General features: G+C 39.8%; 5 protein-coding genes across 8 annotated transcripts; 4 read left to right on the plus strand and 1 right to left on the minus strand.

The window, feature by feature from the left end:
- The first annotated feature begins 11,957 nt into the window (after window positions 1-11,957).
- On the plus strand, window positions 11,958-16,591 carry LOC144717058 (auxin response factor 12-like). 4 transcript variants are annotated; one of them, XM_078592378.1, is made up of 17 exons: window positions 11,958-12,265; window positions 12,383-12,498; window positions 12,583-12,681; window positions 12,754-12,810; window positions 12,867-13,022; window positions 13,143-13,227; window positions 13,402-13,492; window positions 13,614-13,778; window positions 13,864-13,986; window positions 14,240-14,315; window positions 14,523-14,670; window positions 14,757-14,911; window positions 15,412-15,703; window positions 15,839-15,942; window positions 16,019-16,209; window positions 16,293-16,358; window positions 16,449-16,591. In XM_078592378.1, exons 1-17 carry the CDS (start codon window positions 12,223-12,225, stop codon window positions 16,456-16,458), a joined length of 1,977 nt encoding a protein of 658 aa, XP_078448504.1. In that variant the 5' UTR covers window positions 11,958-12,222; the 3' UTR covers window positions 16,459-16,591. The 4 variants fall into 4 exon arrangements, with proteins under 4 accessions (XP_078448504.1, XP_078448502.1, XP_078448503.1 ...); XM_078592376.1 differs by having other exon boundaries at window positions 11,959-12,265; window positions 15,782-15,942; XM_078592377.1 differs by having other exon boundaries at window positions 11,959-12,265; window positions 15,415-15,703; window positions 15,782-15,942.
- A 121-nt stretch (window positions 16,592-16,712) lies between these two features.
- On the plus strand, window positions 16,713-18,969 carry LOC144717059 (CCCH-type zinc finger family protein). The gene is made up of 3 exons (XM_078592380.1): window positions 16,713-16,942; window positions 17,685-17,795; window positions 17,880-18,969. Exons 1-3 carry the CDS (start codon window positions 16,847-16,849, stop codon window positions 18,846-18,848), a joined length of 1,176 nt encoding a protein of 391 aa, XP_078448506.1. The 5' UTR covers window positions 16,713-16,846; the 3' UTR covers window positions 18,849-18,969.
- Window positions 18,970-18,997: 28 nt separating this feature from the next.
- On the plus strand, window positions 18,998-19,353 carry LOC144717063 (uncharacterized). The gene has a single exon (XM_078592383.1). It carries the CDS (start codon window positions 18,998-19,000, stop codon window positions 19,295-19,297), a length of 300 nt encoding a protein of 99 aa, XP_078448509.1. The 3' UTR covers window positions 19,298-19,353.
- Window positions 19,294-20,727, minus strand: LOC144717062 (BTB/POZ domain protein, putative (DUF177)). The gene is made up of 2 exons (XM_078592382.1): window positions 19,833-20,727; window positions 19,294-19,764 (listed from the first exon to the last, which is right to left on the minus strand). Exons 1-2 carry the CDS (start codon window positions 20,384-20,386, stop codon window positions 19,356-19,358), a joined length of 963 nt encoding a protein of 320 aa, XP_078448508.1. The 5' UTR covers window positions 20,387-20,727; the 3' UTR covers window positions 19,294-19,355.
- LOC144717060 (protein SLOW GREEN 1, chloroplastic-like) lies at window positions 20,441-22,260 on the plus strand. Its single transcript, XM_078592381.1, has 2 exons — window positions 20,441-21,305; window positions 22,079-22,260. The coding sequence occupies exon 1, from the start codon at window positions 20,441-20,443 to the stop codon at window positions 21,266-21,268; it is 828 nt and encodes a 275-aa protein (XP_078448507.1). The 3' UTR covers window positions 21,269-21,305; window positions 22,079-22,260.
- The last annotated feature ends 4,262 nt before the right edge of the window (window positions 22,261-26,522 follow it).

A 26,522-nucleotide genomic window follows, 5' to 3' on the forward strand; every position in this document is an offset into this window, starting at 1 on the left:
TAAGTTTAGGAAATTTATTAAATTATCAGTTTTTACTTAAAAATTATGTATTTTGATATTATTATCTTTTGGTAGATTGGAAGAAATTTCACCCATTATTCTACAAATTTTCAGTTTTATTCAATCTCTTACTCATCCCAAATTTTTTTCATATAATAATCATATTAAGATGAAAAATTGACCAACCTCCCTATGGATCACCACATATCATTTCCATGGAGTAACTAATAATGGTATCCTTGCCTATGAGCCAGAAGTTTAATATTCAATGCAATGAAATGCTAATCTTATATTCTAATTTATGAAATTCAATATGAAATCAACCATTGTATTAAAAAGTTTTTTTCAGATGAAACCAAAATAAATATGAACTTAGAAGATATAAATTTGTATGGGAGAATAGTCTCAAAATAAAAATTCACTCACATTTTATTTAAATTATCAAAACTTACCATTTTAATTAGATATCATGCAGTATACATATTATTTGTAATATGTAAAATTTATAATAAAAAATTTTAATATTATAATAAATTATAAAGTGAAAAAATATGTAAATCTAATTTACCTCCTTTAGATTTTTATTTTTCTTTACTCTCCTGTGTGATTTTCATTTGATTATATCTGACTCCTATATATCTTGTGAAAATTATGATGCCTTCCAAACATAATGCAGTGATTATTATGTAATAAAAAATATTAAATAGTTTCTATAGATTTGATTTTTTACCAAAAACTTTTCATTTCAGTATTTCTTTTTTCTGGAAGCTCTCTTTCCGTTGGATAGATACAATGAAATATAAAGTTTCTAGCTTGTGGAGAGGAAGAGAAAAATAATCTGCATTAAAACGTAATATTATTAATTAATGCCATTTTGAATTGGAATGTAGCATTAAGAGGAAATGTTTAATATATATTAATTTAAGCTAACTTTATTCTGATGTCTATGGGGTGAATTTGTTCTCTCGTTACTGTTCCTCGCTCAAAACCAACATTAAAGGCATCCAATAAAAACCTTGCTGTCGAAAAGCCCCATCAGTACCAATTATGATGGTACACATCATCTAGGAACTAAAATAATATATTACATTGTGTCACTACTTATAAACACAATGGTATCACAACTTTCTAAATAATTACAAGGGGACAGTGATTTGATTAATTTATTCCCATTTCAAAAGACACCTTAAATTAATATTCTTGGATGTGAAAAGTTATTTGAGTCATATAGTTATTGTAGTGTTTAACATGTAAGAAAAAAAATGTATAAAAGTTGGCGTTCTTGATTTTACACACTCAATTTATCTCCAATCTAAACCTGCACAATTGTGTTATTCCAAATGCTAAGGAATATCCTAACTTAAAAGACTTAACATTTGTAGTAATTTAGTTCCTAAATTTAAATAAATATTTTTTTAAAAAACTGGTATAAATATTAGTATTAATTTAGTACCAATGAGGATCACAAAAAAATTATCAAGATGACTAAAAAGTGGTCCTCCTTTGGTATGGTTTTCCGCAACTAATTTATATGGTTCAAAATATTATATTACGTAATAATTTAATATATGATTAAATCCATATTGACATCAAAACAATATGAAATCAAACTCTTAATAAATTCTCTATAAAATTTATAGAATATCCTCCTTAAGTAGATTTCTAAGTCCATATATGATAGTGTTATTTTAATTTCTTGAATATGAATCTCATAATGTCAAATCCACTAAAAATATTAAATTTTCAAATATCAAATTGAAAAATGTTTTATATACCACATATTTATGACTCATTTAAACTCAAACATTTAGTTTTCAAAAACACGCACCTAATTATTTGATACATCATTTGCTTTCGTATTGGAAGACTAAAAATTCAAATCCAAATCAATAAATATTCTGACACATTTTAGAGAGATGTATCATTATATTTATATTCCTACCAATAACCACATTATATTTTAAAATCTAGTCTCAGCGTATTGACAATCTTATGATAACTTCTCAATATAAATTCTACGTCCCTTCATATTTTATCATTAAAAATTTTTGCATATGAAATTTTAAGTAAATGTATGGTGATATAGAAAAATTATATTTTAAGCTAGAATATGTATATACTCACACGAGAGAAATAGAGAATATCCATAATTATAGTGATAGAGAAAACTCACTTCAGCCATTTTCTGATATTCAGAAATTTAAAGACCTCAGCTGTTTACTATATAAAGTCCATAAATGTAATTACTTTAATTTTTAATAATAAGAGGATGTAAAAACTCCTAAGTTAGAATCTCATGATGAAGATAGTCTTGAGTATTAATTAGGTCTAGGTAGTGTGAAAGTAAGTGAAAAGTACCCATACATAATTTTTGACCCATTTATTACCCATTCCTGAATTATTTCAGAAACATGCATAAAGAGAAGCTAAAATAATTCTTAGTCATTTAATGTTATTATCACCATACATTTATGAAACGATATAGAGCATGTTCCATTATATGATATTTTTTGAACTTTTATGTGCTCCTGAAAGAAGGCATAAATAAAATGGATGAAACTATTATATCTGTATTCACGAAGTGACTCCCTGAGAATAGGATAAGACCAAAACATCATTTGATAAAATACTTTATGGGTACAATATCTATAGGTAAATTCAAATCCCTGTAAATTTTGATTCGGCTATATGATGGGTCAGTTAGTAAACTCCATTTAATCCTATAGGATTTAATAGTAAGGGTGTATATTTATTACTTTCCAATATATTTTATTGGGTCAAACATTGTAGTCCCCGCATGGCTAAATTATAGGATTATTTACCCTTTTTTAGATTAACCTATGGGTTACCCCATTCATGAGGCTGTGAATAAGATATAAATTGAACATGGATGATAAGGATTAAGAAGTGTCTCAAGGGAATTTTAAGTAAATATATTACTTTGTCATTTAAATTATGATGTCATCTCACAAATTATGAGATGCCAGGTAAACATTTTCCTCCCTTCCAATATATATATACATATATATATTTCCAGTGGACATGTGCTAAAAAATACAGATACTCAAAATTAAAACGAATAGTACCTTTATGGCACCATATCAACGTCCTAGAAGGACCATGTTTAAATCAATGGAACAGTGCCATATACCCTAGGCCTAAAAAAATACAGGTATTTAAAACGAAAAATAGGACTTCGATGGCACAAAATTTTCACAATAAAGACATGTTTAAGTCAATTGAGTTATGCCACGTGCTCCAAGAAAATTCAAAATTTCATAGTAAATTGTGAGGCATTTATCTCAAAAAACCAAAATTTCTTGATTTGTCCGTCATGTCCATGTGTGTAAATGTAACTAAAGTTTTTAAAATACTTAGGATTCTCACCATGCCATGTGACTCTGTGAATGAAAAATAACACACTCATTGAGTCGTAATGGCAACCTGCATCATGATGCAATAATGATGCCTTCCAATGTTTGTTCCAGCTAATCATTGGTAAAAAATTGGCAAACAGATAGGCCACATGCTTCAAAACACCATTAAGTGGTATTCTTTAATAAAAATATCCAAACTTATATATGTGACCCGCTAGGCCCATGTATAATTTAAGTTATAATGCATGTTTGATGGTTATAATTTAAGTTCATAAACACATGCAATGACTAAGTGAATTATGATGAGATCATAACACGATGATCATTGATAATCTCAATTTTAGGGTGAAAATTTGTCGATGGTAATTGAGATTATTCAATAAAAATATATTTAACCGTACCTGAAAATACTTAGATAGTGATGAGTACGGGTCATCTCCACAGGGAACGATGATTAGGGAATTATTTTCCTATATTATTGATGATCTACGAGAAGATTAATGGAAACAAGATTCGAGGATGTTAGCTAGTGATATCGATAAAAATTACGTAATTTGTGAGTGAAATTAACTTAAAGAGAAGATTGAGTGATTGAGATGGATATGACAATGAACGACGGTACGAAGGAGGATAGTGGTTGGATATGGAGTGGTATGATGGCGAGGATGGAGAGATGAGAAATGAGAGTAAAATGAGAGTGCAAGTTTAATGATAAACCCTAATTACGTTAACTATGGGGTCGGGAAAGAGACAACGTAAGGCGAGGATACTTACATTGGATCCTTACGTTCCTCCAGGATCATAGCGATTTACGAGTGCCTGTAAGCTCCCCCTCTTCTCCAACACTTCTCCCCACACACCTAGGACACCAAGAACACTTTTGATGGATCTCAAAACTCACTATCTTTCAATCAGCCCACAAAAGTAGAAAGCAAGTTCAAGATTATTTTTACAATGATTCAGGTCTCTATTTATAGACCAGAGGATATAGATAGAAAGAGGAGGGGAAGATGAAGCAACACTAAAAATTTCAGCTCAATTGGAGTGGTAGATCAAAAGTTATGACCGTTTGAAGTTGAAGCAATCCTAGCCTTTATTTTCTTCTCTCTCCTCATCAATGTCATCGGTTTCGTGCATGTTAAGAAGTCAAAACACTTGGTATTCTATGGCTTTTCATATTCTGTGGCTTTTCATATTCGATGGCTTTTAATATTCCGTGGCTTTTTGTATTATGTGCCACGTGTACATGGAAAAAGGAAAAAAAAACAAAGAAAAAAACCTCTTTCTCAATGCTGACGTGGTGGCGCGTCAGTGCGCCATGTCACCCTACACCATAAGAAAGCCAAAATACTTAAAATTTCATATTAAGTAAAATAAAACGTCAAAAAATACGTATAAATATATATATTTTGACTCGAAAAAATCATATCTTTCCAAATTTAATGTCAAAATATTCCAGAAAATCATATTTGTCTCAAATATTATATTCTTACAGAATCTATTGTTAGAAAAATCCCAAAAAAATGTATAAAATTCAGAAAATCATTCTAAAAATAGATTTGATCATTTTAAGCTTGATAAGATGCAAATATGAGTGATTTAATGCAAATAAACAAGGACATGTGATCATATAAGGTACTAAAAATGCATGTTATCAATCATTAGCTTACAAATAGTTATTCTAAACATTCCAATTGGACAGACACTCATCAATGATATCAATTTATTGGGGTAAACTTGCACAGTCTTCCCACTCATATGATGAGTATGGCCAATCTTATTGCCATTCGTGTAGAGACATTATGTGTAGATTGTGAGTGTTCTTTGGGGAATCGTTGATTAAATTGACATCTTATGAATCTTTGAATTCTTCATACACAACATCAACCAATTATCAATCATGTCACGATTTTGTTAAGTTATTTTTAGACCTGATACACTAAAGACAAATTATGGATGGATGATTGTGTTTTGATTATGAGTGAAGAGCCTGTAGGAGATTCCAAACCTTCATACCTCTGATGCATCAATTATTACATAAGGGGATTGTGTGGTTGAGATGTGATCATCCATGCTCGGTATTAGAGGAGATTGACTGAAGGAGGATGATGCACTTAAATCACTGAGCAAGTTTGTGAAAATATCAGGAAGCGTTCCTCGATGATTTCACCACGCATCAGTCATATGCATAATGAATAATTACGACTTTATCATTAACCATCTTGTGTAGATGAAGGATTATACATACCAGTTTGAGTGCCCCCTTTCTTCTCTTCCTTTTCCCTAATTGGTTCTTACAGTGGAGACTAGATTGAGAGGAAATCAGATTTAAAACATCCAATTTTGTGCAAATAAAATGGTATCTAGAACTCTGAAGATCGTGTTGATACTGATAAACCAAAAATAGGGGTAAATTTTATGCAATTTTAAACCCCTGTCGTTGTCAATTTTAGCTTATACAATATGATTTATAAAAACTCTACTTAAGATCTGTAGTGATAAGTACGAGTGTCGTCCAAGGGAAGCTAGTAAGGAATCCAATTGATGTTCTTATTGAATAATTTGAACCTAATTGGGGTTAATTTAATCTTCAACAGAGATTAAAATCACCCTAATTAGATGAGAAATTTGGAAAGGGGGGTAGAAGAGATGAGAGGAGTAGATGAAATAAGGGGCTCTAAGTTGAATTAATTGATCCAATTGAAAGGATCAAAGAATCTAATTAGAGAGATTAAGAAGAAAATTTAGAAGTGTTTTGGTTGGTTCTTTAGGTTTGACAATTCAGTAATAACTACTCTATTGGATAATGAAATGGAAAATTTAATATCCTAGAATGTTAACCCTTTTTATAAGTTTTTTTATAGTTTTCTTTTATATGCACTTGGAATAGCTAGAAAATCTCTCAATTTCTCCTCTAAATTCTAGTCAGGGCTTGTACATTCCGCTCAAGCCAAGCGATTTAGAAGTTCAGACAGGGATCAAGAAGAAATATTAAGAAATTCAACTAACAACATCCAAAATACACCAAAAGTTCAAATACAAAGAAGGAAAAAGTACCAAATAGGTTGATCCAAGCTGGAGCTCCTCTGTGTCTTACAGCTGTGATAGAGCACCATCAAGAATGACCCCCTCCTCTCGAAATTCGGCTTTTATACTTAGGTTAAATGGTAAAAATTACCATTTTACCCCTAAATAGTGATTAATTTTTATCTATCAATGTAGGATTGTTCTTAGTGATCCAAATAGATAGAAAGAGGGGATCAAGACGAGAAAATCCATAAAAAAATCATCTCGATCGGACTTCTGGATCAAAAGTTATTAATAAATAAATTTAAACCAATTTTAACCATTGGATTTAAATCATTTATTTAAATATTTTCTTTTGAGACACGCAATGATGTGTCGAGCGTTCATTGGCGGGCGACATTTCAAATTCTAAGGGCAGATTCATTCTTGTTGCACCACGTACCCCCCTGCAAAAATAAAACAAAGAAAAAAAATTCAAAAGTCGGGAATTTCATACGTTTTTATATTCGATTTAATCGAATTGAAACGTGCCAAGTCACCGCCGTGCGTGCGCTTTGCATGCGCCGCACGGCCAGTAAACTTACCACCCATTGGCCTCTATCACTGCCCGCCGTCGGATTCTCATCCGACGGTTGTGATGAGGCCACGTCGTCGCCCACAAGGCTCGCCATGACATTTTACATATAAATCCTTTGTGAAACGAAAAATTTCCACCTGACGCCGCCCAAAATAATTGCGTATATACCCCTTGCGCATTCTCTCTCCTCTAGTTTTTTCCTAAAAACATTAAAACAAGTATTATATAATTGCAATAAAACCCTAGAATATTTTAAATAATATCTTTGTGCCTACAACCACGACCGAGAGCTGTTTTGAGGGTATCATTGCAACCAAATTTTACAAAAAGGCCCTTCAAAGTTCAAAAATAATATTAATACTCATTTTTTCTTATAAATATACCTTTTTTCCTAGAAAAAATGCATTTCTTCTTCAAATAAAATCTCAGAAAAATCCTAAAAAATCGTGGAAAATCCTAGAACATTTAGAAAATTCATTGATTCATCCCCGTACTGATAAATCTAAAAATTAAATATTAAACTTATCATTTTCATTCAAAAATAATTATTTCAAGCTCAAATAAATCCCTTAAAATTCATAGAATTCACGAAAAATTAGGGAAAAATCAGAAATCACTTGAAACAGTATTTTCATGTAAATCGATGATAACAACCCCATTTTAAGCTCTTTAACTGCATAAAATTGTGCTAATAGCATGAAATAAAGACCAAATTTAGGGGGGTTATCAGATACATCTAGAGGTCAGACATTTGAACAGCTTGAAGTTTCTCATTCACCAAACAAAGAAATTACTGATTTGATCCGTGCAAAGGAAATGAATTTTTTAATGGTTTTGATTTTCAGATCCATATTTGATGTAATATTCCTTTTCAAATAGAGTTCAAAATATGTCCATCAAGGCCCAAAATTCCCAGCATAAGGCTTTCTCAGATCTAATGGTTGTAAACTTGGTTTATGTAGATGTTTTCAATTGTTCATCCTTTTCTCATCCTTTTTCTTATAGAAAAATGCATGATTCTAAAAAATTAAAAGGACAAAATTTTAGGAAGATGCATTAGGGTTTTAGAGCATCAGAAACAGGACTTTAGGAACTAGATCTTCCTTTTCACCATCATCTCTATCCATTTCCTCCACTTTCCTTTATTTCACTTCACTTTCTCACTCATTACTCCAATTTTCTACAACTTTATCTTCCTATAATCCTCATGATCCCCCTTTAGAAGTTAACTTATATATATTAATTCCATGCATAAACTTCATCGAAAAATCTCATCATTTCCCTTTTAAACTCAAAAAATTCAACATGTTGTTACCTACACGAACATGACATCGTGGACCGCTCACCTGTCGTGCACCATGATCATTCAAAACCACAAACTACAATCTGCCCATGGCCACATTTCATGCACCTTCGAAGACCCTTAGGATTTAAATAAAATCTCAGATTTTATAATAAGTAAAATCCACAATTTTCTCAATGAAAATCCATAAGTAAAATCCATAAGTAGAATCTCAGATCTTACTCAAGGAAATCCAAAATTTTCGCTGATCCCCTCGATCCAATTGCCCAGGATTGCATGCCCAAGACAGAGTCAGCAACCAGCCTTTCAGGTATTTTTCCATACTTTCATCATTTAAATAGCATTTAATTTCTGTAGTCATTGTTTTCTTGAAATAAGTTTTATAATATCTCAAATTTCCAAAAAATATAATTTATAATACTAAATTTGATTTGTTTTCCTGCATTTAAAAAATTGGGAGAAATAAAATGAATATTTTATAATTGAGTATAGATCCTATAAAATTATATAGAATTAAAATCCAAAAATATTTAAATATTATATTTTTACTTTTCAAATAATACTCCAAATTTCATTTTTTTTTCAAACTCATAAAAACAGCAAATTGAAGTTGATGTTTTCTTGTGGGTAAACCATTTACTTAATTTATACTATTTATATAATACTTCAGTGGAAACCATCATAAGTTTATTTATTAAATGTAAATTAGAGCAATGACATAAAAGTACAAAGGAATTTACTAACTCTTTCATGGAACCTACCTGTCACTAGTTACTATGTGCATATAATCATTCATTTGTGATATTCTCTTAGGACCATTTAGGCCATGGTTAAAAGGTAAATCCTAATATTTCAAACTATTTAGGTCTGCTGAATTAGATAATACTGGATACCTTTTTCTCTGATATTTCCACTATGTCAGATAAGGATTTCATTTCACCATCCTGAGTATGTCTCCCATTATACTAAGGAAGGGAAATCAAATCTTAGGATGAACAGTTGTATTGTGAAAATAAAATTTTACATCTATCACTTGATTATTAATGGGATGATCTCTGAAAAAAAGGTCTGTGACAAAGATTGAGTGATAAGTATTTGATGCATCATTTATAAGAAACACTTACTCTAATGTGACATGAATCAACCTGGATAAAAGTTAGGTGTAAAATGATTCAGGTATTCATAGGGATAAATTCAGAGAAATTTTCCTTAAAGTTTGTCCACTTTCTATCTTTATCATCTCCATGCAAAGGGATCATATCATGGGAGCATATAAATATTTTAATGTCATTTCATCTAGATATTTTAGAATCATTCTTTAATATCTTATGAATTCTTCAATATATATGTATATATATTTAAATATACGAGATCATCACATTTTAATACCACCATATGTATGAGTCATACCATGAAGACATGTTCTTGAGATTTTTATAAAGCCTAACATGTAGACATGAGGACTTCAAGGACCTTTAGATTAATACAATTTCTAAAATGGTCATCCAAATATTTTTCAGCATACTTTGACTTATTTTGATTAATTAATAACACTAATAACATGAAAACATCTTAGTAACTTAATGAACAAAGATCAAACCAATTTGAATGAAATTTAATGTCGTCGGAATTTGATATTTCAGTTTTTAATGAAGATGGTTCAAACTTCTCCAATTTTTTAAAATCAAAACTTCTTTATGGAAATAAGTTTTTAATATAATAATATGATAGTCTTTTATTAGCGTGTAATTTTTTTTTCAATTGGAATTTATTTGATTAGTTTAATGATAAGCTCAACTAGCATGTATATTATTTGACCTGTACTGACAAAAGTAGAGCATACATGATGATTTTTTTTAGAGAATGATGAACAATCATTAATTCAATTTTTAGGTAAGTTTAAATATTCACATTTGAATAGATACCATTATTGTGGAGCCTTTATATTAGTTTACAAAATATGAGTCTACCCTACCCTATCTCCTCCAAATTTTAGAACTACGTAGTAACAAATACTTAGGAAACAACTATAATATATAACCTTCCATTGAGTATATACATATACTTCCATTGAGTACATGAATGCTCTTCTATCTTACATTGAGTCCATTGCAGGAGACCTTGTTGCGGAAAAAATCAAATGAAATTTGATCCCACCTTATTCACATCCTCACAAGTACTATAGTGCATCCTTGTCATGTGGAAAGGGCTTCTGCACAATCGCTTTCTCTCTAGGAACCTCTCCTATTTTCTTAGTCTCATAGCCTTCAGTATCCATCATTAGGAACTTCCTCCTATACATTTTTCCCAATTAATACTCTTATTATCTAGGATCTTATCTGAGTCATTCTGTATTGTTTCCCCCTTCTCTCAATTTACCTACATTATAATCCAACGGAGAAAAGAATAAGAAGGATCCTTGTTATTCCATTATGACCTCACATGATCTCTAAGCAGATCTTGGACCACTACAAAAGATTTTATGAGATCAGGATGTACCCTGGGCAGAAAATGGATATAAATAAAAATGACCCGCTTGTTCAGCTGGCAAATCTAACATCAACGAAGAAGAACACAAGTCAGAGTGGGTTTTATATTCATAGTTTATAAATGAAACCGATATATCTGCTTGCTAAACTCTACCATTGGACATATCTCTTTCTTTAGATCAGTCATTACATTCTCTTTGTTTCCTCTCAATATTTTAATCTTTATTAGATATGTGAATCAAATCAAGTCAAAGAAAATACATGATACTTAAGATTATTAACGATAACTATTGAAATTAAGAGTTCTACTTGGAGATACATAACCCAAATAACAACAGAACTAAAGTGTAGCCATGACACGGTGTGCTTAGAAAAATAGAACAAAGTAAGCTATCCACAATATTTCAAGCAGCACAGAGGGAACAGACCGTCTACACCTTGACTCCCTTCCAACAAAAAAAAGACGTTAATATTATATTATTCCTTCTCCAAGGGCCAATGAGAAACCGCCACGTTACCGTTCTGTAGCCGACAGATACCGGCAATACGCTCGCTGGCGGCGGATGTCACTCGCGCGTAATTGAACGAAGCCTGCGGAGATTCCCCTCCCTCTCTCAAAATCTCTCTTTCTTACGTCATCAGAGGATCGTTAATAATACCAGTCAATCATTCCTGAGAAAGGTAACAGCGGTCCATATCTCTTCTCTGGCACTACTGCCGCCGTACGATCAATCTCATCCGTCCACGCCCAATCCGACGGCCAGATCTCGCTTAGGGCCCCCCGAACCGAACCCGAACACACAGTGTTGTGTCGGCGGGCCCGCCCTCTCCCGAAATAATGGGTTCCTACCAGGGGCATAACCGTCATTCCCTATCGTATACTCAGAGGCGCACATGCCATCGGGCGCGCTGTCAGAGCATTGGACGGTCAGATCCGTCTCGACGGCCGTATGGACGGCCCGGATGGAAGCAGACCTACGCCTGCCGCTAATCTCGGGCTTTCACAGCATCTGCTCCACTTAGCGAAAAGGAAGTCAGTCTTCGTTCAGTATTTTGGGAGTTAAAAATCGGTCGCTTTTTAAAAGCCCCCCCGTAACGCAGAAAAATGCTTATCCAAAGGCGTAAACATTTTTAAATGAAGGTTAATAAAATATTATAAATTATGAATTTTCTGTTCAGTCCTCCTTTTTCTTCCTCGCGTTGAGGTTGGCGAGGACAGAGAGCAAGGGGAAAGTCGCTCCAGCAGAGCTGCCTACGACGCCGGAAGCGCGCTCGCGGCTGGTTTTCGGAGGCGGAGGGAGCTCGCAAGACTGCTTTCATGGCGTCTCCGGCGTTCCTGCTCGTTTCCGCGGAGTGAGATTGTTGATCGTTCTTGGACGAACAGGCGGACTGAGATTGTTCCGACTGAAGAAATGTGTTTATGATCGTTCGCGACGTTGCGCGCTGGAAATGAAGCTGGCTATGTCGGAAACCGGCCAGAGAACCCCGGACGGTATCCCCTGTTCTTTCTTCTTTTTGTCTTGCGCGCTGTATCTGTCTCCTGTATTTGAATTATTACCCTGCGAGGAAGGAGATTGACGATGAGATTTGTGCGCACGGCTGGTTCTAGGTGGGGAGAGGCGGGGCCTGAATTCAGAGCTCTGGCACGCTTGTGCCGGACCTCTGGTGTCCCTGCCAACGGTCGGCACCCGTGTCGTTTATCTACCGCAGGGCCACAGTGAGCAGGCAAGTCAATGCCCCCCTTCTTAGAGATCGTCTCCGAATTGAGACGGGTGGGCTTATCTGTTTCGCGCATTTAATCGATTGAAGGTTGCTGCATCGACCAAGAAGGAGGTTGACGGACGCCTTCCGAACTACCCAAATCTCTTCCCTCAATTGATCTGCCAACTTCACGATGTAACGATGCATGTAAGTGAAACGAGGCGTTTTTCTGTGATTTCCGGGGTTTGTTCGCTGGAACTGACTACTCGTGTGCTTCAGGCAGATCCGGAGACCGATGAAGTATACGCCCAGATGACGTTGCAGCCGCTGCGCTCGGTAATGCTAACGTTTTTCTAGTATTAATTCTTGAGTTAACCGGTTGTAACGTGCAGGAAGAGCAGAAAGATGTCTACCTTCCCGTTGAAATGGCGCCTCAGAGCAAGCAGCCGACGAATTACTTCTGTAAGACCCTGACGGCAAGTGACACGAGCACTCACGGTGGATTTTCTGTCCCCCGTCGGGCCGCAGAGAAAGTTTTTCCGCCTTTGGTGTGTTGCATCTTATTATTAGTGAAATATCAGTGCACTAGTTTCAGGACACGTTTCATATTCTGATTTGCTAATTTACCTGTCTTTTCATCGGTTATTGTTGATTGCTTGTCGGTTTAGGATTACAGTCAGCACCCTCCAGCTCAGGAGCTCGTTGCCAGAGATCTCCATGACGTCGAATGGAAATTTAGACATATTTTTCGTGGTAAGACAATTACCCATCTTGAATTACAAATGGGTTATATATCATAACCGGAGGCTGAAACAAGTGAATTATTGATCTTATTCTGAGAACAAATTGCAGGGGACTGAAACTCCCTATGATGCCTTGGTCTTATTTCATGCATCTACTCGATGCTAACATTTTTGTTTACTGTAGGTCAACCCAAAAGACATCTTCTGACGACGGGGTGGAGTGTTTTTGTCAGTGCTAAGAAACTGGTTGCCGGGGATTCTGTCTTTTTTATCTGGTACGCTTGCGTTTGATACGAATCATTCAAAAGATAGTTTCTTTGATGAGAATCATCTTAGAAGTTGAAGTCGATTGTGGAGTCAATTATCCTTTGAAAGTAAATTTCTCTCGGTTTCCAGGAACGAAAAAGGTCAGCTACTCCTGGGCATCAGACGTTCTAATAGGCCGCAGACCACGACACCTTCATCCGTTCTACCAAGTGACAGTATGCATATTGGACTTCTCGCCGCAGCTGCTCATGCTGCGGCTACCCACAGCCGTTTCACCGTCTTCTATAACCCAAGGTTTTATTTATTTGCACTCTAGACCTTATGATAGAAGAAACTTCCTTGTCGGAGCTCATGGCATCTTATATTTCGTCTTTGGCAGGGCAAGTCCTTCCGAGTTTGTCGTCCCTCTGTCAAAGTTTGTTAAGGCTGTGTTTCACACGCGTGTGTCAGTTGGCATGCGTTTTCGCATGCTGTTTGAAACGGAGGAATGTAGTGTCAGAAGGTAAGGTAGTGTGGTAACCATCTTTTATTAATATCCATGCGAAATAGTTTTATAAAAGTTCCCAACTTTTTCATAATGTTTACCAAAATGAGACCATGGGGCACACGATAAGGCTTGTTGCGGATGGAATGACAAAAATCAACTGTCTTATATTTCACCATAAAAGGAGAGATCTACGGCATCAAAATAATTTTCAATTCATTAATATCTTTTACTTATTTGACGTACATTAACTCGATTTTTCATGGAGCAGGTACATGGGCACTGTTACTGATATAATTGATTTGGATCCTGTCCACTGGCCAAATTCTCACTGGAGGTCGGTCAAGGTATGGGTATGACCCTTGACAGTTACTGGAGCGCGTTGAATTTTCTAAAACCGTTCGGAAGAATTTTTTCTCCAATACAGTCGTAGAGACGTAGAGTCATACTTCCTCTCATTACTGTTTACTTTTATTTAAGAATATGTCCACGTGCAATTTAAAATCCAAGATTTCTCTTCTTGAAGTTTCTCTGGTCTCATCGGATTTCATCAGGTTGGCTGGGACGAATCCACCGCTGGTGAGAAGCAGCCTAGAGTTTCCTTGTGGGAGATAGAGCCATTGACCACCTTTCCAGTGTACCCATCACTCTTTCCTCTGAGGCTGAAACGGCCGTGGTATCAGGCTACACCCCCTCTATCTGGTATGCATTCCCTAATCTAGCTTGATTTGGATTTATATTCCGAAGTCTGTGACCCCTATTTAATTCATGGGATTGTGTTTTTCCAGGTTACAGAGGGGATGAAAGCCTCAACTTCATGTGGCCGCCGGGTTACCTCGGAGAACATAGTCTTCAATCTCAGAGCTTCCCAGTGGGAAGAGACCCTCGTCGTCTGGAGAGGATTGACCCGACACTCCAAGGATTTGAACCCGATCAGTTCCAGGTGATTCCCGCTTGTCTCAATGTCGTTGACCTGTACGTTGACAATTCATTTGTTGACAATTGACGTCAACATTGCCATCCGAGGTGACCTTGGCCATCCGACAAGGAATTGTCAACATTGCCATCCGTCAAAGTCATCATCAACGTGATGACAGCAATCATTCCGTTGACTTAGACTCAGCGTTGTCTTTTCAATGCCAGCATCAAAGAGGGGTGATGACATTGATTTAACGTCCTTGATCCTTTGTTAATGATGAAAATCTTGACGAATTTTGGAAGATCTTAATTTTCTCCAAAATTGTCGTTGATCAATCGTCATCCCCGTCATCCACCATCACTGACAATGACGGATATTAAAAAAATATTGGTTAAACACGACGCTGACAAAACCTCAACCGTACGTTTTCGTCAACGACGAACGTCCTTTTCCTTCAAAATGCAGAGCCCCAGAACTTTGTAATTTTCAAATTACAAACTTACAACGTCCGTTTTCTCTTTCAGCAGATTGAGCAGCAAGTCGGGCCTCAATATCTGCTGGATTTTTCGCAGCAAAACATCGCTTCGTACGCGTCAGATCTTGCGATTCCCAGAAATCATGTTCTTGAAACCAACCCTGCGTTCGGGTCTCCTTCTTTATGTCACACATCGCAAGGAGACTTTCCTGCCTGCGCTCAGTCCTTTCTGGGTCCAGTCGGAGGCGAAGAACGCTCAACTCAGCCGTACCTCAACGAGCTGGGCAAGCAGACGTGGGAGCAGAGGCTCATCTCTCCTCAAATCTCTGCTTTTGGAAACGGTAAGTTTCTCCCCTGATCAAACATGATTACTCAACAGAGCTAGAGAAAATTTAGATTATTTTTATGCGTTGACGTAGATTCCTCCCCGCTTCTCGCCGGCCTCCTTCCCACGTCATCCATTCCTCCTGCCGCAGAACCCAACCTTCCGCCGTCCTTCCAGAGTTCCTTCTACGTCGGCGACGAGTTCACTAACGTGTTGCAAGGGTCGGCCGATCCTCCGGGAAGAACCTTCATCAAGGTGCGAGAATCGCTCTCGGACAGTTCATTCACTCGAATTTATTAAAAAAAAAATTAAAATCAAAGTCTTGGCGTAGGTTTACAAGTCGGGATCGGTGGGGAGACTGCTGGACATCGGCCGGTTCAGGAACTACGCCGAGCTGAGGGAGGAGCTTGGGCAGATGTTTGGCATCGAGGGTCAGCTGGAAGACCCTCTAAGATCAGGCTGGCAGCTTGTGTTCGTTGACCGGGAGAACGACGTGCTTCTCCTCGGAGACGATCCTTGGGAGTAAGAAAAAAAAATTCTTTTTTTTTTTTTTTTAATTGATTCGGCTTATTGTTGGTCTAACTTTGACCTTGTGAATAATTCAGCGCGTTTGTGCACAATGTCTGGTACATCAAGATACTTTCATCCGAGGACGTGCAGAAGATGGGAAAGTATATACTCTATCCCGAATCTTCGCTTCTGTTTTTTTGTCATCGATTTCATTTATTTGATATATTGGGCTTATTTTTTTTTCTCGCCAGATGCGGATAGTTGACTCAAGGCTTACCGGGACGATCATCATACGCCGTTGGATCGAATAGCTTCGCCTTGATTTAGAGTTTATTTTTTTTCTAAGTTGTTTGACTTTTAGCCTTAATGTCTTTTCGTCGACCATCGTTCGGTATCTTTGCGTTACTCTTTGCCTCGTCTTCGGGGCTTTTCTATAATTTTTCCGTGAAGAAAGTCTGTTTTTAAAGGACCCCGGATGAGCAGATAATTACATATATGCCAGTTTCTTTCTTCGGGAAGAAACAGGAGACGCGAGAGAGAAAGATCCTTTTTTCGATCTATCTTATCCGCCTGTCGTAGAAATTGTCGCCGGCGGTCGCACCAGCTGCGTTCTACCGTGGAAATTTCCAACTGCTGCGTTCTTGAGGAGATGAACATCGAAGAGACGAGCCGGGCGAGCGGCGAGGCGGTGAAGAAGAACATTGACTGCATCTATTTCTTGGCTTCGCCTCTGACCTGCAAAAAGGTGCGCCTTCTTCAATCCTGCGCCCTTCACTTGGATTTTGTTCCGTCCCGGATCGCGCTTTGATCAATCTGAACACTAGCTCTTCTGTAACCTCAGATCCCATTCGTTGAGGTCTGTTGATTGTCAAGCTGGCCTCGGTGGTGTTGAGTTTGAGTCTTTCTTCGAGATTTAAGAACCCTAGTGTATTTTGATTCCTTGGGGAATGTTCGGTGGTCTTACTTTATGAATTAGGTCATAATATTATGCCAATATTGAAATCCCCTATTGGGTTTTCCGAATCATTTGAGATGGGGAGGGGGATTTGTATTGACTATTAATGTGGTTCAGATTTTCGGCCGAGGTTCCTTGCGCAGCCGTTTCTCTATCTTAAGTATGCGCAGATTTGCGACTGGTTTTAGAACCACCTCAGTTTTTCAGTTCTAGACTTGAGGACAGTTCTCATCTTCGTGAAACAAGCAAAGCGCTCTCTTTGGACATGGGCACATTTTAGATCCCGAGAATTTTTGGAAAGCTCTGCGCCGTTCTTCGCTGCTCCATCAAATTTTTTCATGTCAAGTGCGAAGCAATACACTTCTCACGCTTAACTTCCAGATGTGATTTATTTTTATCAAAGTTCCCCCGACAATCTCTGCGCTTTGGCTTGCATGCAAGGCGATGCGGTGTTGGTTTTCAACCGAATCGTATTTTCTGAACATGAAGTGGTGTATTTTCTTTGCTAATAATCCACACGGCTTGATTTCAGGGAAGCGAGTGCGAATTTCGCCATGCTGAGGCTGCCCGAGCCAACCCTCGAGACTGCTGGTATTGGTTAAACGGCAACTGCTTGAACCCAAAGTGCCTCTTTAGACATCCAGTAAGTCTTCTCCCACTTTTCCTTGCATCCACTAAACTCTGGCCTTGACATTCGTTGAAGTAAAATCTGCTCCTTTTTTTGCAGCCCCTTGAATCGACCTTCCCTGTGATACCTGACCAAACCTCCGCTACCGCTCATCTCTCCGGCGGCAAGCTGAAAACCCCTTGTTACTATTTCCAGAAAGGGTGCTGCTTGAAGGGAGACAAATGCCCATTCTCGCACGGCCCGCAAGCCGCGAACAACCCTAATCCTGCTGCACCAGCGGCAAAGGCCTTTCTTTCTAAACAAGAGCCAGCAAACCCTTCAAAACCAAGAACAAGCGCCGAGACTGCAGCAGAAGCTCAGCCACCAACGGCGAAAAACCCTTCAAATTCAAGTGGGTTGCAGAAGAGACTGCCGACCGCGAGCGCAGCACTTCAAGGGAAGACCCAGAACGGCACTGGCTCCGAGCAGCAGCAGCAGCAGAAGAAGAAGAGACCACACGAAGACCGAGTGCCGGGGTTTGATGTGCTGGTCGAGGACAGCCGGCGGCCGAGCTCCGAGAGAGTAGGCCCGCAAACCGCGCCGGTCGACGGGTCGGATCTTCGCCTCCGGCTGCTGAAGAAGAGGAACGGCGAGGAAGAAGATCGCCGCCGCAGAGGCCCGAATTCCGGCGGAAGCGCGCTTAGCAGCCGTCTCAGAGGCAGGATTTCTCTCCCTGACAAGGACGAAGACATCAGAGGGAATCCGGCGGACTTCGCCGGCCCGCGGAGCCTCGCCGAGCTGAGAGCCGCCAAGTCCTCCGACGAGAGACTGAACCGGCTCTCCGCCTCCTTCGAGGCTCCGAAGCCGCTCGGCGAGATTCTCAAGAGGAAGCGTCAAGCTGCCAGAGAAGAACCGGCGATCGAGGACGGCGAGCTCGACCCAGAAACGGACTACTCGAGCGAGCGGCGAGCCGCAGCCGAACCCGCCGGCTCGTCTCCGAGCCAGGAGATCCCAATCGCGGAAGACGACGCGGCCTCCGACGACGACGGCGACGAGTTCGCCCGCGAGATCGGCATCATCTTCTCCTGATGTAATGGAGCAGAGAGGGTGGGGGGGGGGGTGTCTGGTTCGCAGGAAATTAGGGCGGCGATCCGAATATAAAGGCTTGGACGGCCGCACTCTTCTCCGCGCCGGGTCGAGTATTTATTCGTATTCTGGAGAGAAAGTCTTCGGCGACGATGGAGCGATCGTCGGCGGAGGAGAGGCGGGCGCGCCGCGGCGCGCGGCCGGAGAGGCCGCCGCTCCCCGCGCTGCCGCCGCCGAGCAAGCGCGAGCACATCGACAAGGTGGCCAAGTTCGTGGCCGAGGAGGAGGATCTCCAGGTCGAGCAGATCCTCCTCAAGCTGCTCCGTCTCACCAGGAACCGCGACCGCTGGGGCTTCCTCTCCGCCGACGACCCCTACCACGCCTACTACGGCCGCCGCCTCGCCGAGCGCCGCCGCTCCCTCACCAAGATTCAACTTCACCGCGTCGATTGACCTCGCCATGAAGTTTTGCTGCTTTCCTGTGTATAATATTTTAGTGTTGGATCGGATGTCACCTCTCCCCCATCTGCCGCTTCAGAGATGCGAGAGGGCCGAATTCCCCGAGCTTCTCCCCGGCGGCGCCGCCGCACCGGCAGCGGCTCTGGTTCAGATTCGCGCCGCAGTCGTAACACAACCCCTTGCAGCCCGGATCGCAGACCGCGTTCATCGTCATCTCCAGGTGGACGAGGTCGCGGATGTTCTTCGAGATGTCGATCGCCTTCTCCTCCGCCGGGAAGTGGAGCCGATCCTCCGGGTCGATCAGCTCGTCCTCGTCCTCGTTCCCGTCCCCTCTCGCTCTCGTCTTCTCGGATCCGAAGATCGTCCCCAGGTCGATCTCGTCCCCGTCGTCCTCGACCGGGTCTTCCGTCAGCAGGAACGCGAAGTTGCAGAAGACGCTCTCCGCCGCCGGCCCCCCGCACCTGCGCACGCGCAACGTCATCGAGACGACGGAGATGACGGAATCGGAGGTTTTTTTTGGCTTGCTTGCCTGTTGCAGCCGAGGAGGATGACGGTGCGGAGAACCCCGTCGAGCTTGAGCTTGCGCTTCTTCCTGGTGACGTCGATGGAGACGAGCACCGGCGTGCCGGCGGAGGCGCCGAGCCGGATGCCCATGGCGGAAGCCCTGGACTTGGACAGCTCGCCGGAGAGCTTCCCCAAGCCGAGCCGCTCCAGCGTCGTCCCGTACTCCACGTGAGTCACCCCGCTGTCCCGCCGGTACACCACCGCGCCCTCCCACGGCGACCCTTCCTCGTCTTCCTCGCCGAATTCCAGTTCCATGGCCCGAGCTCCGCGCCAGGACGGCGGCGCCGCCAGCCCGCCCAACCGGAACTTGGCGAATCCCGCTACCACGGACCTGGGCCGGGAGAAGGCCGCCTTCCTGAACTTCCCTGAGCTCGCAGGGATCGAGCCAGCCCCCCAGAACGGCGCGGACAGCACGAACGCCATCCTCCTCTCTATCTTCTTTACCGACAACGCCCAATTCCCCCAATCCCTTGTAAAGGAGACGCCTTTTACCTCTTTAACCGCCCCCCACATCGTCATCCAACTACGGAACGGGACGGAGTCTTTCCCCTCTCTTTTGCATACCCTAGCGAGATGCAGGTGTCGGCCATGGCGCTGGGAGGGCCGGTCTCGGCCTCCGCCAGCCGAGGGGAGGTTCCGCGCGTCGCGCAGCGAATCAGGGCGGCGGCGGGGGCGCTGGTTTTCACGGCGGCGGCGGCCATGGCCGCCGCCCAGGCGGCGTGGGCGGACCCCTCCGCCGCGGCCCCCGTCTCCGCCCCGTCCGCGCTCTCCCACTTCCTCGAGTCCAACGCCGAGGCCGTGGAGGCGCTCCGGACTCTGCTCTACGACAAGCTGGACGGCGGCGAGCTCCGCGAGGGTCTCCGAATCCTCGACAAGCTCATCGCCGCGCGGCCTGACGACGCGGAGTGGAGGTTCTTAGCGGCGCGGGTCCACGACGAGATGGGCGACCTCGCCGGAGCCCGGCGGCGGCTCGAGGAGGTCCTGGCGGCGGACCCGCTGTCCACGGAGGCGCTTCTTCAGATCGCCGTCGTCATGGACCGCGCCGGCGAGGGGGCGGCGGCGGCGGCGCGGCTGGAGGCGGCGCTTCTAGCGGCTAAGGAAAGCGGGCGAGAGAAGGAGGCGAGAGACGTGAGGCTGGTCATGGCCCAGTTGCTCTACTTGCAGAAGAGGGTGGACGAGGCCATTTCCTGCTATGAAGAGCTCGCCGAGGAAGATCCGCGGGATTATAGGCCCTTCTTCTGCCAGGGGGTTATATACTCCTTGCTGGATCGCAACGAGGAGGCCAGGGAGAAGTTTGCCAAGTTCAAGGAGCTGTCTCCCAGGAAGTTCGACGTCGAGGGGTACCTCCAGACGCCGCTTTCTAGGTTGAAGCTCTTCGGCGCTGGCGATGGCCCCGTCTGAGTGCTTCCTCTGATCAATAATCTTCAGGTTTTGACGGGTAATTGTCAACTTTTGATGAATCTTCGGTTGCTGTTGTCACACTGTGAGCTCAAAGTCGGCGGGAGCATGGCGTTTTTTCATGTTTCTTCCTCCGTTCCTGCGCATTTCTAGAGATTTTACTTTTGACAATTAGACTCGCATCAGTTTTCTCATTTGGCATTACCGTCTATGACTTTGAGGTTGCTGCTGATCAGTCTGCCTTGATGAAATGTTGGTTCCTTTGTATCTAGAGGTCAATAAATATTTTTGGGTTTGTTGTTTTTTTTTTGGAAAGAAATTTTGGGCTTGTTGTTTTTACAAGGTCAATCAGTTCGTGCAATGCATGCGATGAAAACACAGAGAAATGTCCTCATCTGTTTTCGCTGCGAAGTTGGATTCGTCATTTTTCTGAGCCCAGACTTGAAAAAGAAAGTGGGTCTTAAGATTTGATGCAAAAGATTAAGGTGGTTGTCTTCAAACATCAAATTTAAAATTTAGGCTGAAGTTTAGGCGGATCTTCGATGAATTTCCATTTCATCTTCCAATTTCATCTAAAATAACATTTAAATTGACGTCTTCCCATTTCAGTCTGCCTGGATCTACATTGACGTCTTCCCATTTCAGTCTGCCTGAATCTGAATTGACATCTTCCCGTTTCAGTCTGCCTGAATCTGAATTGACATCTTCCCGTTTCAGTCTGCCTGAATCCAAGCTGACATCTTCCCATTTCATTTCGAATTTCATAGTTTCTTAAAAGTAGAGTCTTCCTCTAACAAGGCGATGTCTTTTCAGTTGGAAGAACGAGTGTCCTCCTGGTCTATCTTTGTGACGTCACATAATATCTTCCTCTACTCTTCATTTAGGTGAAGTGTTGTTTTTTCCATCTTCACTGTTAAAAGTTCGTTGTATGAAGTGTCTCAAGGCAGTTAATTCAATAATCTCCTCCGAATTGGAGGTCTCCGTTGTTTTCCAAAGCATAGAAAAAGGTCTCCTTACATTAAATACAGAAGCTTCTACTGAAATGAGATGAGATGATGTGACAAAGGTATTCCCTACGAAATGAGATGATGTAACAAACATTAAATTATGGATGTGAAAAAACAGGGTAGATAAATATTACACAATGGGAACTAGAGAAGCCTGATAAAGAACAATTGGAGTGTTAGATGATTCGATCCATGTTGTAGACGCTTATTGGGGAAGGGGGCTAGATGAGAAGTGCAGATGTCCCGGTTGTTGGAGAGTAGAACGGGAATGATCCTAGGATGGGGTTTGATGGATCAGATCTCCCAGATTGCTACTACAAATATCATAGGTAAGGAAAGGTAAAAAGACTGAATTCGTCTTGAATCTATGTGGTAACTGTTTTGCCATCTCATAAATTATGAGCAAAAATTTAAAATAGGACATCAGAAAAACTATACCTTCGTCGAGAGGGAAAATTTAGCATTACAACATCTTGATTGGACAGCTAATAACATACATTTTATAATGGATTTTTATGAGAACAATTACCTTTTAATGCACATTAAATGTACTGAACTTTATCATTGTGGTCTTATCTTTTCAGGTTACATTCACGAGATGCAACTGTATTGTGTGAATCTATGGAATTTCTTTGTTTGTCCTGTTCAAATATCAAAATTTGCCTAGAACACTTTTATTTACTATTGAATGCATGGATCAGATGAAATGATTAACCACAAGCATAAGGAGTATAAAAATATGAATCATTTCTAAGTCGATCGTGCCTAAATGTTAAAGTTTGATAGAGGTGGCACTGAGGTAGTAACTAGGAGGCATACCTAAGTCGATCCACTTGATTTTCCAAGGCAACAAACTAGCATCTGCTCATTTATAAGGGAGATTGAAAATTTAAAATTAAAGCCAACGTGTTAGAATCAATTATTTTTTAAAACATACAATTGGGGACAAATGCTGTATGGTATCTAGTTTTGAAGGCACACGACACGCTGTTTAGTGGGCTTCAGAGTTGATGATGGACAAATAGAACGAAGAAGTGGGAAGGGGGCCCATTTCGTGAAGCCGATTTGTAGATGACTTTCAAGAGTGGAGAATCTCATAGAGTCTCAAAATTTCTGCAAAAAATCACTCTGAGACACATATAATAATCTAACAGATTCTAAATCTGCAAAATATCCTTGTCCCACTTTTTAATAGCTGGAAATTTTCTTTTTTTTCTGTAATAATATTATAGAGCCACAAAATATCTTAGAACAGATTCTGCAATTTCCAAAGTCTGATGAATATTTCTGATCATACCTATCCGATCTTGTATCTTCTGTTTTCTTGTCAGTGTTGCTTTCCCTAATTGTTTTAAGTTATTTTTCAAGGGTATTGTCATTTTGTAAAACCCTCTGCCTTTAATGCCAAATATAAGACCCCCTTGCAACCTTGAAGATACAATGATAAGTATCCCCTTTTCCATAAGAAACTTGCATCTTCTCGCTGCTTATTAGAGAGAGATATAGTACTTGAACACTTGAGCACAAATCCCTTGTGGATAAAAGGGTTGAAGTTGATACTTTTGTGGATTCAAATCTTGGCCAATTCCACACTGTTACTATGCTAAAGTTCTATCACACACACACTCTCTCTCTCTCTCCATCTCTCTCTCTCTCTCTCTCTATCTCTATCTCCCTCCCTTTGCTCGCTTGGTTCTTATAGTAACCAAAGCCCACATATTCTGATTTCTTATTAATCTGATATAAAGGATAGTTGCATATATTCTAGTTGTTCCCCATCTTATCCTACTTCTACCATCTTCTCACGTTTCAACCTTTTGATGGTCCCAAATCTATCTTGGAACATTAAGAATCTCCCATGGATCCTTGGGTTGGGTTCAAGAGGTCTTCAATTGGATCAAAAACTCAAAACGATCCGCAGCGCAAAACTTTAACGAATCATAATGTCATCATGAAACGAATCACCTCAACACGGATTGGATCTGTGATGCATTTGATCCTCGAATGAGTCACATAGTGCTGCTCATGTGTGCAGTCTCCAGAAGTATCATCTCAATCCTCCGTATGTTGAATCTCCACCTTCACATTGATGAGCTCTGTTCAACCTCTGTTGCCATCATTACGCCATTTCGATCATATCGAGAATGGAGAGCAGCCATGGGGAGAAGAAGGGAAGGCGCCTGAAATTTTTTGGCATGGGTATATTTTGTTCAGGGACTTCCTTATTTTTTATAAAATCCCCCAATGTAAGTATATCTGACGTCTAAAAAACCATTTGTGTGTGACCCTCTAGGCCCATGTACCAGCCTTGTTAATGACTCAAGTGGCCTAATAACATTTATTGGCCTTCCAAATTAATCAATGATATCATGCCATAGTTTAATTAATTTCGGGTTGATTTAACCCAATCAACATGTTGAGTCTCCAACTATTGGGGTGCCAAGCTACACCTCGGGCTCTAGAAGATACAAAGGAGTGTGTATCGACTCACTCATGAAACCATTTACACAGCCGTGATGTGAATCGACCTGATTGATAGTTCAGTATAATACCATTCAAGGATTCGTACGGATCAATTCAGTGAACTCTTTCACTAAAGAGTACCCATTATCTATCCTTAGTGTCTCCACACTAATGGTTATGGTACCGGCCATACTCATCATATGAGTGAGGGTAGATAGTGATGTTCTATCCGGATACTTAGATGTCCTTCTAGACTATCCTTTGAATGAGAATATTTAGAACACGTGCTTTAAGAATAGTGATATATGTATTATGATCTCATCAAAATTCAGTAAGTTTGATCATGTATTCATGTACTTCATTATAAGCATCACACATGCACTATAATTAATATGTTCCATTAATGAACATGTAATGAGATATGAAATGTGTAATTGGCTTGTCGCCACATATACTTCCATCACCTTGAATGGTTCATTAAATAAATATTAAATAGTGGATAACATTTTGATAAAATATTTTATAGTTTGAAGCCAAGTTGAGCTCTCAAAGTTCCACAAGACAAAAAATTTAAAGGAGCCTTGCTTATGTGTTTTCCCGCATAATAATATTAAATACATTTAATTAGATTCTATCACATTATTAGATTTAATTTATTTTGAAATTTTTCTATTCCTGAATTTTATCATTTCCCCATGTTCATAATGTACATTGTTTATTCTTCTATTTGCATCTAAAAAATTTTATCATTTTAATCATCAATTTTTATCTGGATATGCCATTTTATATTTTGAAACATAAAAAACATGTTCCATCCACCTGCATTTAGTATTCTCTCCAATTTAAATACTTAAATTTATTTTATTTGGTTTGATATAATTAAGAATCACTTTATTGAAGTTATGAAATGACTATTATTTATTACTGTCCCAAATGGAATATTCAATTTTAGGAAATTTCAGTCATGAATTGATTTCTTTTGAGGTCACGGTTAAATATATTTGTTGTTGAGAAAATAAAATGACTATTTTATACTATTTTTTATTTGATATACTGATTGTTTCATGCAGTTTTTAGTTATTACTATGTACTCTGATACGTATTAATATATAATCCTAGACACAATTAATGACACAGTGTAGGTAGGCTGTAATACCACTTGCTTTATGTAGCTAAGTTATGTCCTAATAATGGGGGGGGGGGGTAATTTTACCAACTTTAATCTAAGTGTTTCAACTATCTATAATGTTGGTAGACTCTATTATAAGTTAGAATCTATTATTTTAAAAAAGTTGAGCAATTCCTTAATCATGTCTCTAGGAAGTCCAGCCCTCAGAAGATAGATCACAAACAGATATGTGTAAGGCCCATCAATCTAAGACACTTGGTCAGAAGGCACTTCACACAGATGTCAATAAAATAAAATCTTGAAGCATCTCTAATATACTCAACCCCTAGACTCTTCCACAGGTGGTCATAGCACAACCGCCTCCAATATAGCCTCCGTTGCTGCTTCATTGTTTCCCAAATGCCTTATTTTATTTGGTCCCTAAATCCTTCAAGGAAATTATAAAATAAATTTCCATACAACATTTCAGTTGAATAAAAAATAGAAAACTGAAATTAATATGATATTTCTTGAGTAATTCTTTCTCAAATATTTATAAATTACTTCAACAAGAAAAACTATGATGATCTGGATCATATTTTATTATTGATTTCAAAAGATATGATCTATAATATATATAGACACATAAATTTAATTATTTAATTATCTTGCCAAAAAT

The sequence above is a fragment of the Wolffia australiana genome, chromosome 2, assembly GCF_029677425.1.
Source record: "Wolffia australiana isolate 7733 chromosome 2, ASM2967742v1".
Taxonomy (NCBI): Eukaryota; Viridiplantae; Streptophyta; class Magnoliopsida; order Alismatales; family Araceae; genus Wolffia; species Wolffia australiana.